This window comes from Erythrolamprus reginae, chromosome 1 (genome assembly GCF_031021105.1).
Source record: "Erythrolamprus reginae isolate rEryReg1 chromosome 1, rEryReg1.hap1, whole genome shotgun sequence".
In the NCBI taxonomy this organism is placed as follows: domain Eukaryota; kingdom Metazoa; phylum Chordata; class Lepidosauria; order Squamata; family Dipsadidae; genus Erythrolamprus; species Erythrolamprus reginae.
In genome coordinates, this window is record NC_091950.1 from 108,509,640 (window position 1) to 108,522,666 (window position 13,027).

A 13,027-nucleotide genomic window follows, 5' to 3' on the forward strand; every position below is an offset into this window, starting at 1 on the left:
GAAACAGATGGTAGGTGGGAACAGATGGCAGTTGAGAAGATGGTAGGTGGACAAGCCAGTTAACATGCCATGCAGAGGAAGAGAGGGATGAAGCATAGTAGCCTTGCGTGGTGACACTCTATGAATCACTCTAGAACATGGGCAGGGGTGGGGTACTGCCCGGACAGGGGAGAATGCATAGAAACGTAGCAGACTGACTGCAGAAAAAGACCTCATGGTCCATCTAGTCTGCCCTTATACTATTTCCTGTATTTTATCTTACAATGGATATATGTTTATCCTAGGCATGTTTAAATTCAGTTACTGTGGATTTACCAACCACGTCTGCTGGAAGTTTGTTCCAAGGATCTACTACTCTTTCAGTAAAATAATATTTTCTCATGTTGCTTTTGATCTTTCCCCCAACTAACTTCAGATTGTGTCCCCTTGTTCTTGTGTTCACTTTCCTATTAAAAACACTTCCCTCCTGAACCTTATTTAACCCTTTAACATATTTAAATATATCGATCATGTCCCCCCTTTCCCTTCTGCCCTCCAGACTATACAGATTGAGTTCATTAAGTCTTTCCTGATACGTTTTATGCTTAAGACTTTCCACCATTCTTGTAGCCCGTCTTTGGACCCGTTCAATTTTGTCAATATCTTTTTGTAAGTGAGGTCTCCAGAACTGAACACAGTATTCCCAATGTGGTCTTACCAGCGCTCTATATAAGGGGATCACAATCACCCTCTTCCTGCTTGTTATACCTCTAGCTATGCAGCCAAGCATCCTACTTGCTTTTCCTACTGCCCGACCACAATTCAGTAGCGAAAATGGATCTCCACCCGAGAGCACCCAATTTGCACTGAAAGATTTTGAAAGAAAATGCAGGGCATCCTGCATAAGCCACTCCCACAGTGTGGTAGTAAAAAATTTGGTAGCCCTTCACTGGAATGGGGTCCCCAAACTCCCAGGCTGCAGCCCACTATCAGGCTGCAGCCAATTTAAAACTGGGCTGTGGAAGTGGTGGGTGAGCGCATGCACAGCTCCGGTTGTGCAAATATAGCTGTGCACACAGGTTCACTCTGCTGCTCATGCGTAACCATCCCCTCCTCGCCCCACCACCTGGCCTGCAAAGCCAAAAGGTTGGAGACAGCTGCTCTAGGATCCCCCTATATTTTGTTTCGATTAAAACCCGAAGGAACCAAACTTTTCTTTCTGCCTAATTGTGGTTGAACAAAAATTAGTTGGGCAAAGCTTCCGATACAGTATATGATGGTTGTTTCAGATTTGAGACAAGAAATATTTTCCATTTGTTACATATTTCTAAAATTAATGTTTTCAACCTTCCCATTTTAAAAAAGTACTCAGTAAAGTAACAGATTTTCAGTTCAAGATTTTTAAGAGACTGGTTTGTATTATGTTTATATTCTATTCTGATCATATTATACGATCAGAATAAACAGCAAGTTCTAGTGAATGAGCTTCACTGTAGACTGGATTATATTATTATACCTGTCACCATTTGTCCTCCACCACTATTTATATAGTGGTAGAAGCAGTGTTATTAAATCTGGCTACGTTTGGATGGTCAGTCAAAGAAGACTGTTGAATGAATTTTTATTCACTCAAAGTTTTATGTAACCCATTTGAATCTGTTCTTAGATGAGAATCAAACTGAAAAATAATAATTTGATTTTTAGAAGACAATTGAGGAATAAATAATAGTTTAATTGAATGGTTACGCATGCTCTGGAATCTGGTCCAGGTTTGTACTTTTTTGCTATAACTTGGATAAATTTTTACTTAGTGATTTATTTCAGATTAGTATTTTTATATCAAATAATTGTAATATTATTGTTTAATTTCAAGAAAGACAGCATGAAACACTGAAAAATTGTGCTTCTGCCTTGTACTGCTGCTAGGGCATTGCTAGAAATCCTTATGGAAAAGTACTTTGCAAATTAAGCAATTCTTCTCATATCATCAAAATTATCAAAAAATTAAAACCTTAGCTATTGTGGTTAAGATAATTCAACTCATAAGAAATTTAACACATGGATTTTATTCCAGAATAAATAGCATAAACCAAAAATGTCAATCCACAAAAATGTAAGCAAACTGTACTGTTCAGGAAACACTGGGCTTATTGTAGTTTCTTGGAATTAAAAAAGGAGATACAAATATAATAAGAAAATGTTAAGCATACTTAGCCAATAAGCAAATTCCAAGACTCTCTCTAATAATGTATTGCTATCAGCATATGTGGCTCTTTCTCTACCTGCTACTGTCCTTGTTGTCCCATTTCTAGTCAAAGGATTGGCTGAATCTTCTAAGACCACTATTGGTAAATACAGAGGAGCAATAAATGAGATAAGGAATCCATTATGCAAATAGAATTCTGATTTCAATACGAACATTTCATAGCCAGTTAATTTCTTGTATATGATACTTGAACTTGAACAAAAGTACAAGTTAATTTCAGCACATTTTTAAAGATTATTTCCTCCCTTATCTTTTAAGATTGAAAACATAGACGTGTGCCTGAGTTTTCTGGCTGCCAAAGGAATAAACATACAGGGACTATCTGCAGAAGGTAAGACTACTTTCACATTGAATTTTATTATTCTATGGGAAATTTTCTATCTGCAAATTTTTATTTATGCAGTGATTTTTAACAGGAATAAAATGAATGAAATAAAAGGAAAGCTAGCCTAGACTGATTACACTAACAGAACATTGTAATGATAATAATAAACTGTAAGTCATAATAGTTATTAATTACCTTCACTATCAATGTGTTATATATTAATAGCGAGCTGTTCATGCCCTAAGGGATTTAAATTTCAACATTCATCACAGGGAAAAGGAGAAAAGCATGATGAAGATTTAATTAAACATAGGAACATTATGTATCCAGGTCATTTTTTGTAAACGTTAAGTACAAAGTTTCAAGCTTGATTAGAGAAAGTTTTTGAACAGGCATACTGGTCAAATCCAATTTCAGTGTGATAATTAAAAAAAAAATCTAAAATGCTTTGAAGGTAAATGCAAGCAATTCATTAAAGGTCTTGAGGGATAAATATTTAGGGAGAATGGTCACATGTCCAGGTCAATGCAAGAGGCTGATAATTTTGAGAGGGTGACAGTGAAAAATTTCTTAGAAGGAATATTTCATAATAAAAAGCCAAAAGGGGGGGGGGGGGGGGATTTATTGCATTAAAAATGACTAAAAGTCATGTAAGAACTATTTGTAGAAAAAAGGAAAAGGAATATGTTAAGCAATGGTTGAATTACCTTATTTTTACTCAAGAAAAGATAACTAATAGACTTTGTTGAAGTAAAGAAACTGAAGTCATTCATAAAAACAGTTGCCTCATATGAAATCCTGAACCATTCAGCTGAGTATTATCTTCTATGGTGACTGAGGATAACTATCTGAAGTTGTCTAAGATTTCACAGTGATGGCGAACATTTTTTTTCCTCGGGTGCTGAAAGCGCGTACGCACACACTATCGCGCCTGCACAAGAGCCCACACCCATAATTCAATGCCTGGGAAGGGTGAAAATTGCCCCCCCTGCCCCTCCAGGCCATCTGGATCCAGAACTAGGCCATTTCCCAACTTCTGATGGGCCTGGTAGGCCCGTTTTTCACCCTCCCCGGGGTCCAGAGGCTTCCCTGGAGCCTGGAGAAGGCAAAAATGCCTTACCTCATCCCCCTGGAGGCCCTCTAGAAGCCGAAAATGCCCTCTCAGAGCCTCCATGCGAGCTCCAGTGAGTACATGCATGCTGGAGCTGAGCTAGGGCCAATGTTCCCTCTAAATTTTTTTCGGTGTGGGCGGGGTTTTTTTTCTCTGTTATTATTTGGGTGCTTTTTACCATATGCTTTAAATCAAGAGTCATTTCTCTCTCTGTTTCTCTCTCTTTCCTCTCATTCTTTGTCTCAATAATTTTCTTGTTTCTCTTTTTTCTCCCCTTTTTTTCTATCATTTTTTCTCTCTCTCTCTCTGCCTTCCTCTCTTCTCTCCCTCTCTCTTGCTTTCTTCCTCTCTTGTTTCTCTCTCTCTTTCTCTCTCCCCCTTTTGCTCTCTCTCTTTTTCGCACTTTCAATCTCCTTCTCTCTTTCTATCTCGCTCTCTGTTGCTCTGTTGTTTCTCTCTCTCTCGCTTTCTCTCACACACTCTTTCTCTCTCTTGTTTTTATCTCTCTCTCTTGCTTTCTCTCTCTCTTTCTCTCATCTTTTCTTTCTATCTCTCTTGCTTTCTTTCTCTCTTGTTCTCTCTCTCTTGCTCTCCCCCCTTTCACTCTCTCTCTTTTACTCACTTACTTTCTCTCTCCCTCTCTTTCTTTCTATCTTGCTCTGTCTGTTGCTCCCTCTCTCTCTGTCAGCGAGTGGGCTGCGAGAGTGCTTTCTCCGAGCGCTTCGGGAACACCCGCCCCGCCTCTACTGCAGCCCCCTTGCTGACAGTCCAGGACAACAGCACTCCCAGTGAAGGGGCTGCGAGAGGGGCAGGGTGGGCATTCCCGAAGTGCGCAGAGAAAACCCTCTCGCAACCCCCTGGCTGGGAGCGTGGATGATGATGAGGAGAATCCGCAGCCGCCACTGCGGCTGCAGCCACTGCCGTGGGAGAAGCCGTGCCCCAAGGCGGGAGGCAGAGGAAGAGAAAGCCGGAGAGGGGGCGTATCAGGCGGACAGGGGGCAGCAGCGAGAGACCAGGGGTGCGAGGGGGCCGGAGGCACTGTGGGGAGGTGGGGGTGGCTGTGGCTCCCTTTCCTTTCACCTATGTCTACTGCCGGTGCCTTCCTGCTCCCGCCCCCCCCCCGCGGGCTGGCAGGGGGATGGGGAGCACGCGGGGCACCTCCGCACTTTCATCGCTCCTCGTCCCCAACTCCAATGCACGGCTCCTTGCGGGGGGTAATTTTCAGGCACACACCTTACAGTGAACAGTGGCTAGGGCAACGACTCACGTGCCAACAGGTATGGCTCTGCGTGCCACCTTTGGCATCTGTGCCATAGGTTCACCATCACTGCTTCACAACATAGTATCTCCCAGCCCCACCTGGGATGCTAAAATTAAACAGGAATACTGTATTTACACATCTGATTTGTGCTATATCCCTGAGCCCATCATTTTTTTTTCTTTCTGGATAAGACTGCTGGATATTAACAAGTAGGTTTCTGAACGTGTTGGAATGCACATTAATTAGAATAAATTCACTCTCTTCCATCTCCATTCTACTTCTGTCCTTTCATGGTTTTCTTCATTTTATTTGTAAGGGAAGACTTACCACTTCATTCATATTTAAAAAAAAATACTTTCACATCTGTTGGGGATCTAATATAGATCTATTTCTGACAGTTTTAATAGGAGGTATAAGTAGGAGGCTAATTTTATTTTTATAAATGTAATGCCATTTTGCCTGGACAAAATTAATGGCTGTTTACACTGACATGGATAATTAGGTCAAAAATGCATTGTACTTCACAGGTAATGTAATTCACACTTTGCTTTGTTTTGCTTTGCTTTGCTCGGTTGGTTTGGTTCTGCTTAACGAAATACCCTTATGTAAACTTTTCCGGCTTTTATCATGTTGTGAGCATCCCTACTTTTATTTTTTTCACACTGCTTTGTGTGCTCAAAAGATGATTGGTCTGGCGTTTGCATGTTGATCTCAGTTCTAAGGTGAGCTTTTACTTTCACTTGCCATTTATTTGTAAGCGGAAATTCGTTTAAAAGGAAATCTTTGAAATAAATGGCAGTTAAATCTACCACTGTATGTTGTATTCCACATCTCCCTCACTGATCTCAGATGGAAATCAAGGTGAGACTATTTTTTTTTTCTTGGTTATTTATCTGGGAAACAGGTTGCATGAGCTGGGAGTTTCTCCCCAAACCGTGCAGTTTTTCTTTACTGACTAAATAGCACAGTTACCTTGACAACAAAAGCAGCCGCCCTACCTTTGAGTTCACACAGCTCCTTGAGCCCGAGTGAATTTGAGAGTATGTTTGTGTATGTCAGCTGCCAGAAAGCTTACGAAGAAGATTCACAACCCAGAAAAGTCCTCCCAGCTGACAGAGTTTCTTTTTTCAGTTGTGGCACCCAGTTCGTAACCTGCCAAGAGAATTCCTTGGCTCTGAGTATTAACTCTTTGGTTACTGGAGAAATTCCAGCTTCAGTTGCCAGCGAGATAATTGTACTGGGTTTTTAGCTGTCTTCCATTCTTCAGCTGATTGTATTTATGCATGAAGGAGAAATATTAAGTGGGCAGACATGACAGCACTCGATTCTCAAATTTACATTCAAGGGAGCCTAGAATGACCAGACACAGGTTTCTGGGTTTCTCTGAATAGGTTATAAAGTTCATCATTTTTGAGAATGATCAAGTACTTCCAGTAAATCCTGATCTAATAGTTCTCTTTATTATTCTCAGAATCTAGTGACTCACGGTTGATTGGCTTCTAAGGGAAAAAAAATCTTTTTGGGGTTAAATGTAAAATGGCACAAATGTACTTGCAGAGAACAAAGCCTGCACAGTTTCTACATACAAGTTGCTCTACCACTTTCTTGCCAGTTTTCTATGTTGTCTTCCTTTTGTCTCACTAGAGAGCTGAATGATTTCACATCTCAAGGAAAAAATAAATATTAAAATGTAATAATGGGGCAAAGGAAATCGAAGCAACCAAAGGAACTTCACAGCATGGAAATTTCCAAACTCCAGATTCTGTGCCTTAAAAACTGTGACATCTGGCAGTATTTTGTTTTCAGCTTAAAACACACACATACATCCAAACCCTTTTTTGTGGTTGGGATGGAAATGACTAGTTATTCACTCACAGGATTGAAACTTGGAAGTCAGTGTACTTAAACAGCGCTAAAAGGGAGAAGGATGTAGTAAGAGGAAGTAATTCAGACCAACCTTGATGAGCCCTCAGTGTACAAAGTCCAATTGCAAGATGCAAGAATTACCTCAGTCTAAGTCTATCTCCTGAGATAAGAAGAAATACATTAGTGCAGTTCATTGGAAGCAGCATTTATGCCTTATTTTGGAAACGCTGGAACCAACACATAACAAAAGTCCGGTGATGGTTTGCTTTTCCCATTTTGGTTATATCAGGTTTATTGCTAATACTTTTGAAGAATCAAGTTACTGAGGCTTTAATTACATTTGTTCTTACAGGCATTTTCCTGTACAGTCAAATCCTAGAGTGTTAGAGGTTTCATAGAGTTCCATGTTTGCATGAAATGAATACAATAAGTGCAAAGATGAGAAACAATGTATTGATACTCACATATATTTGGCTTCTGTGTTTATGGGGATCTTAATTCTGCAGATATCCTAGATGTAGTTTCAATAGGTCAGGGCATTTGTTTTCCAGAATATTCTATAAAGTAGGAATAACAAATAATCCAAACCAAAGTGCCAAAGGAAACAACAACAAAAATTGAACAGGAACTTGAATGGCATCTTTTTCTTATTAGTATATTTTGTCACATCTTGTTTTAACTTTTCATTGAATATACAATTATTTGCCCTGATCCTGAACTGAAGTTATCTGGAGGACCATTGCCACAAGGAGCAATTTATATCTCCCTCTATCTGAAAAGCAAAAAATAAAATAAAATAAAATGCTTTGGAGAATCCTTTCTGCAAGGAATCTCTAATTTTATTTTGGTCAATTGGGTCTTCAAGGAACCTGACCCAAACAGAGAAAGTTACAATTTAGCAAAACATTTGTTCAACTGGGTCATCATGCAATTTCATGAATTAAATACTTCTTTTCTAAATTGCCTTTCAGAGATAAGGAATGGGAATTTAAAGGCCATCCTGGGCCTTTTCTTTAGCCTGTCACGTTATAAGCAGCAGCAACAGCAGTCCCCAAAGCAACATTCAGAGCACTCTCTATCCCAGCAACCACCCACCTCATCCCAGCAAGCAAGCTCTCCGTCCCCCAGCCAGGTGGGACTACCTGACCAGCAGTTACAGCCACAACCACTGGTGCCAGCTTCGCCTCCGACTCAGTGCCAACATCCCCAGCAAGCAGCACAACTTCAGTTAAAAGCACAACCAGAAATGCAGTCCAGGTGAGTGGGCTTTTTCATCTTCCTCCCCCATGTCCCAACCATCTCCTTTTCCAATTGCCAAGAGTTTCACATCAGGTTATTTCAATATACAGTATTTGTACCTAAGGCAGATACAACCTTGTAAGAAGGACAGAGATCAACTTCCCCACCCCACCCCAAGCTCTAGCCATTGCTTTATGAGATCATATACAGGTAGTCTTCACTTAACAACAGATATTGGGACCCGGCCTTTCATTGCTAAATGATGCAGTTGTAAGCAGAATGTAACATGACTATGTTGCTTAGCAACAGCATTTCTAGTTACTAACATTAAGTGAGGACCGTGTGGATTCTTAAGCAAACCTCACATGACTGTAATCTCCAACTTCCTGCTGGTTTACCCTTTGGGAAGTTGATAGGGAAAGTCGCAAATCATTATCATGTGACCTTGAGATGCTGTGACGGTTGGAAAACAGCCAGTTATGAAGGGCCTGGATTGCTATAATGTGACTGGAGATGCTGCAGTGGTCAGAACGTCAAGGTCCAGATATAAGTAGCACTTGTTCAGCATTGTCACAAGTTTGAATATTAGCCAATGAAGTGGGTGTTGAATGAGGATCACCTGTAATTGCTGATAAAAATCTTAAAATGGTAATAATGGCTGATAGAAATCTTAAAGGGGTAATAATGCATGAGATTGCACAAGGATTCTTTTTTATTATATGAGATTTATGAGATGTCACTCAAAGTTCCATGACTTAGGGTGATCTTGTAAGTTTTCAGCCATTGTTTCCATTTTCACTTTGTTATTTTTTTTTAAAGTTGTAGGTTGTTCCATTTTAAAAATAATAATCTAATTCTGTATATTTCAAACACTCTGAAGGAGCATTTGGTCCAGGGGTGGGTTCCACTTGTACCTTCCCTACCAGTTCGCATTGCAACGAAAGTCGCATCATGAAAAAGACCCTTTGCACCAGTTCAGGGTGATGGCCAGCCAGCCATCACTACCAGTTCGGCAAGCTTGGCCAAATTTCCGCCAACGGTATGCAAGAAACTGGCCCAAACCGGCTGAATACCACTTCTGATTCAGTCCCATTGTGCTCATGGACCCTGTAAATAATACCTGGGTGTCTGATCCCGGCAGTTGGATTGAATACCAGATCAATTTTGTAAGGTGACAGATCAAAAGGAATATATACTAGGTCACGTTGTTCAACTTTTCAGCAATTGAGCAGGAGTGGGGAGGACTGCATTTTCAGGCCTGCCCTCTGAACAGCTGACTATGCAATTATTGTTTTGCAACTGGACTCCGTTTGCGCAGTCATGGCAATTGGATTGTAGGGGAAGGACCTGTATACACAAAAGCCATATAGGCTTGGGATTCCAGTCATGAGGCTAGCTGCAGAAATTGCTTTCCAGAAATATGTATTCCTTAATTGGGCTGGAATGAGTGTATGCAAAGTCCAATATGGTGGCGACCACCGACAAGAGAATTCCTTCTTTAATTCTTTCCACAACCGTGTATGCTTTATTCTCCACTGTCATTACAGGCAGGTAATTGGATCTTCCAGTGCCTGGAGATGATTGGATTTCCCAATGTTGTGTTTCATGCTTTAAAGCAGTTGCCAGGATAGAAGGAAGAATGCTAGCCCCATGCTGATTCCTCATTGAAAGCCTTTCCCCTATAAACAACTTAGAAACATAGAAGATTGACAACAGAAGAAGACCTCATGGTCCATCTAGTCTGCCTTTATACTCTTTGCTGTATTTTATCTTACTATGGATATATGTTTATCCCAGGCATGTTTAAATTCAGTTACTGTGGATTTACCAACCACATCTGCTGAAAAAACTTAGTTTTTTCAGGAGACAAAGAAGTGTGCAACGTGGGAATACCTGGCTAATTTAACTGCAAAACAATGGTGACTCTTAAAGGAACAGGATCCCAAAACTTTTGTACTTGTAATAAGGTGGCTGAGGTCGGTCTTTTTAAATAAAACTGAAGAGAAAGGGAGGGAGACTGGGGGGGGAGGGAGAGAGGGAGGGAGAGAGAGAGAGAGAGAGAGTATCATACACATTGAATTTTACCATTGCTTTTTTTTAACTTTTTCATGATGAGGTTTTCCTCCATTCCTTTTCATGAAGCTTTCTTTGGCAGGCACCCTCATGTGGTGAAATTTGGTATTTATTACAATAATTAAAATAATAATTCTCTGACCAGCACCAAGATGTACTCAATTATATGGGACATGCCTCATGAGATCATTGTGTGGGGGCTTTTATCATTTACTTTTACAATGTAAATTCACTTGTGACATTTTGCAAAAATGTCATTTGATTTTGATATAAATGTGCAGGCTCAAACTCTACTATCATTGCTTTGGTACATAAAAGTTTTTTGTTTTTTTTAGTAAGTATCGTGTCTAGAGTGGGCAATATTATTTTCTCCTTTGAAAACATCTGGATACATTATTTTTCCATATCTTTTATCTCAGAGGCTTTCTATATTAATATTTTCTTCTTTACTCACTTGCATCTTCCAATTTTTTTCCCCTTTCTTGTTGTACAGTGCATCACCCAGGGACTCATCTCAAAGCAAAATCATCCGATTCACTCTCGGTCAGAAAAAGAATTCTAGGTTAGCGTTTCTTCCTCTAATGTAAAGCATGGATAACCCCATTTGCAACAATCCCAGTCTGCATGTTTCAGGCCTCACCAATGCTTACCTGTTGATTTTAAACCAAATATTATGAATAATCTGAGAAACCTCCTTTTTATTAGCTGACTGATTAGCATTCTACTTAGTCTCTTACTACTTCCTCTAAGTAAAGGCATTCTAGCCGTTTGGTTTCTATTGACTTTATATCAGAATATACATTATAATAATAAATGTAATATATCCAAAGACAGTGATACCTCATCTTACAAACGCCTCGTCATACAAACTTTTCGAGATACAAACCTGGGGTTTAAGATTTTTTTTGCCTCTTCTTACAAACTATTTTCACCTTACAAACCCACCGCCGCCGCTGGGATTCTCCGCCTCCGGACTTCCGTTGTCAGCGAAGCACCCGTTTTTGCCGGGCTGGGATTCCCCTGAGGCTCCCCTCCATGGGAAACCCCACCTCTGGACTTCCATGTTTTTGTGATGCTGCAGGGGAATCCCAGCAGGGGAGTCCCAGCAGCGCAAAAATGGGCGCTTCGCTGGCAACGGAAGTCCAGAGGTGGGGTTTCCCAGCGAGGGGAGCCTCAGTGAAATCGCAGCATTGCAAAAACACAGAAGTCCGGAGGTGGGGTTTCCCATGGAGGGGAGCCTCAGGGCAATCCCAGCAGTGCAAAAACGGGCGTTTCGGTTGGCAAAAGGGGTGAATTTTAGGCTTGCACGCATTGATTCCTATGGGAAACATTGTTCTGTCTTACAAACTTTTCACCTTAAGAACCTCATCCCGGAACCAATTAAGTTTGTAAGACAAGGTATCACTGTATATTATAGCTTCAAGATGGGTGGATCTCACTGAGTGGTGCTAAGATCAGAGGTGGGTTCCTCCCATTTGGACCAGTTCACCCAAACCTGTAACAATCCACTGGTGATGTCACAATGATGTCACGGAACCCGTTCAGTTGGTGCTGGTCTATATGTGCCACCATCTTTTAAACTTTTTTAAAATTATTTATTTTTTTTTATTCTGAGCATATGCAGAAGCTATGTTTCTGGCATTGTGCATGTGGTTGCCACCTTGTTTTTGACCTTTAAAAAAAATAAATTTTTGAATTTATTTTTTCTTCTGAGCATGTGCAGAAGCTGAGTTTCTGGCACTGTGCATGCAGTCGCCCTCCTGTTGTCAGCTTTAAATTTTTTCAATTTTTTTTTTTTAAATTCCTTCTGAGCATGTGCAGGAGCCGAATTTCCAGTACTGTGCATGGGGTCGCTATCTTGTTTTTTACTTCTTTCTTTTCTTCCTTTTCTTTTTTTGGATTTTGGGCACTGTGTGCACCCACAAGGCATGGGGTGGGAGAAAGCTAACCGGCAGTGAGGTAAGCTAGAACCCATCCCTGGCTAAGATGTGAGATAAAGCTATGCAGAGAATCATAGAGCTGAAAGGGATCTCGGAGGATTTCTACTACATAATAGTAATGCAGCAGTCTATGTCAAATCTGAATTTTTGTTTCAGCTTATTAAAATAATAATAATAATAATAATTTATTAGATTTGTATGCCGCCCCTCTCCACAGACTCGGGGCGGCTCACAACAATAATAAAACAATGTAATGATAAATCTAATGTTTAAAAGAAAACACATTAAAAACCCAACATTTAAAAAGCATGCAACACAAGAATACCATACATAAAACTATATAAGCCTGGGGGAGATGTCTCAATTCCCCCATGCCTGGCGATATAGGTGGGTCTTAAGCAATTTACGAAAGACAAGGAAGGTGGGGGCAGTTCTAATCTCTGGGGGGAGTTGATTCCAGAGGGCCGGGTCCACCACAGAGAAGGCTCTTCCCCTGAGGCCTGCCAGATGACATTGTTTAGTCGACGGAACCCAGAGAAAGCCAACTCTGTGGAACCTTATCGGCCGCTTGGATTCGTGCGGCAGAAGATGGTCCTGGAGGTATTCTGGTCCGATGCCATGTAGGGCTTTATAGGTCATTACCAGCACTTTGTTGCAATAGGGCATATTATTAGTGCCAGTGCCAACATAGCATGCTTGTTTTGGATCTTATTGGATGTGGGCACTTGAACTGCCATGGCACAATGCATGCTGCCATGCTCTCAAGTCCAAGGGCTTACAAACACATAGAACTTTTTATATACGTGCAGCTCCTCCCACACAGCTAGATGTTTGCATTTCAATTGCTTTCACAAACACACAAATGTATGAAGGCAATGTGGAAATCATGTCATGCCTTCTGTATATCATCTAACTATGATGGTGCAGTGGTTAGAGTACAGCATTGCAGATTCTGCTCACTGCCAGG

General features: G+C 40.7%; 1 protein-coding gene across 4 annotated transcripts in view; it reads left to right on the forward strand.

Moving 5' to 3' along the window:
* NAV2 (neuron navigator 2) overlaps positions 1 to 13,027 on the forward strand; it is a 395,483-nt gene that overhangs the window by 155,808 nt on the left and 226,648 nt on the right. For 3 of the 4 annotated variants that reach the window (XM_070761675.1, XM_070761699.1, XM_070761679.1), the window contains exons 4-5: positions 2,504 to 2,576; positions 7,780 to 8,065. In XM_070761675.1, the coding sequence (XP_070617776.1) occupies positions 2,504 to 2,576; positions 7,780 to 8,065 (359 nt within the window). Of the gene's footprint in view, positions 1 to 2,503; positions 2,577 to 7,779; positions 8,066 to 10,613; positions 10,683 to 13,027 lie in introns of all 4 variants that reach the window. The other variant, XM_070761666.1, reaches the window with a different exon arrangement.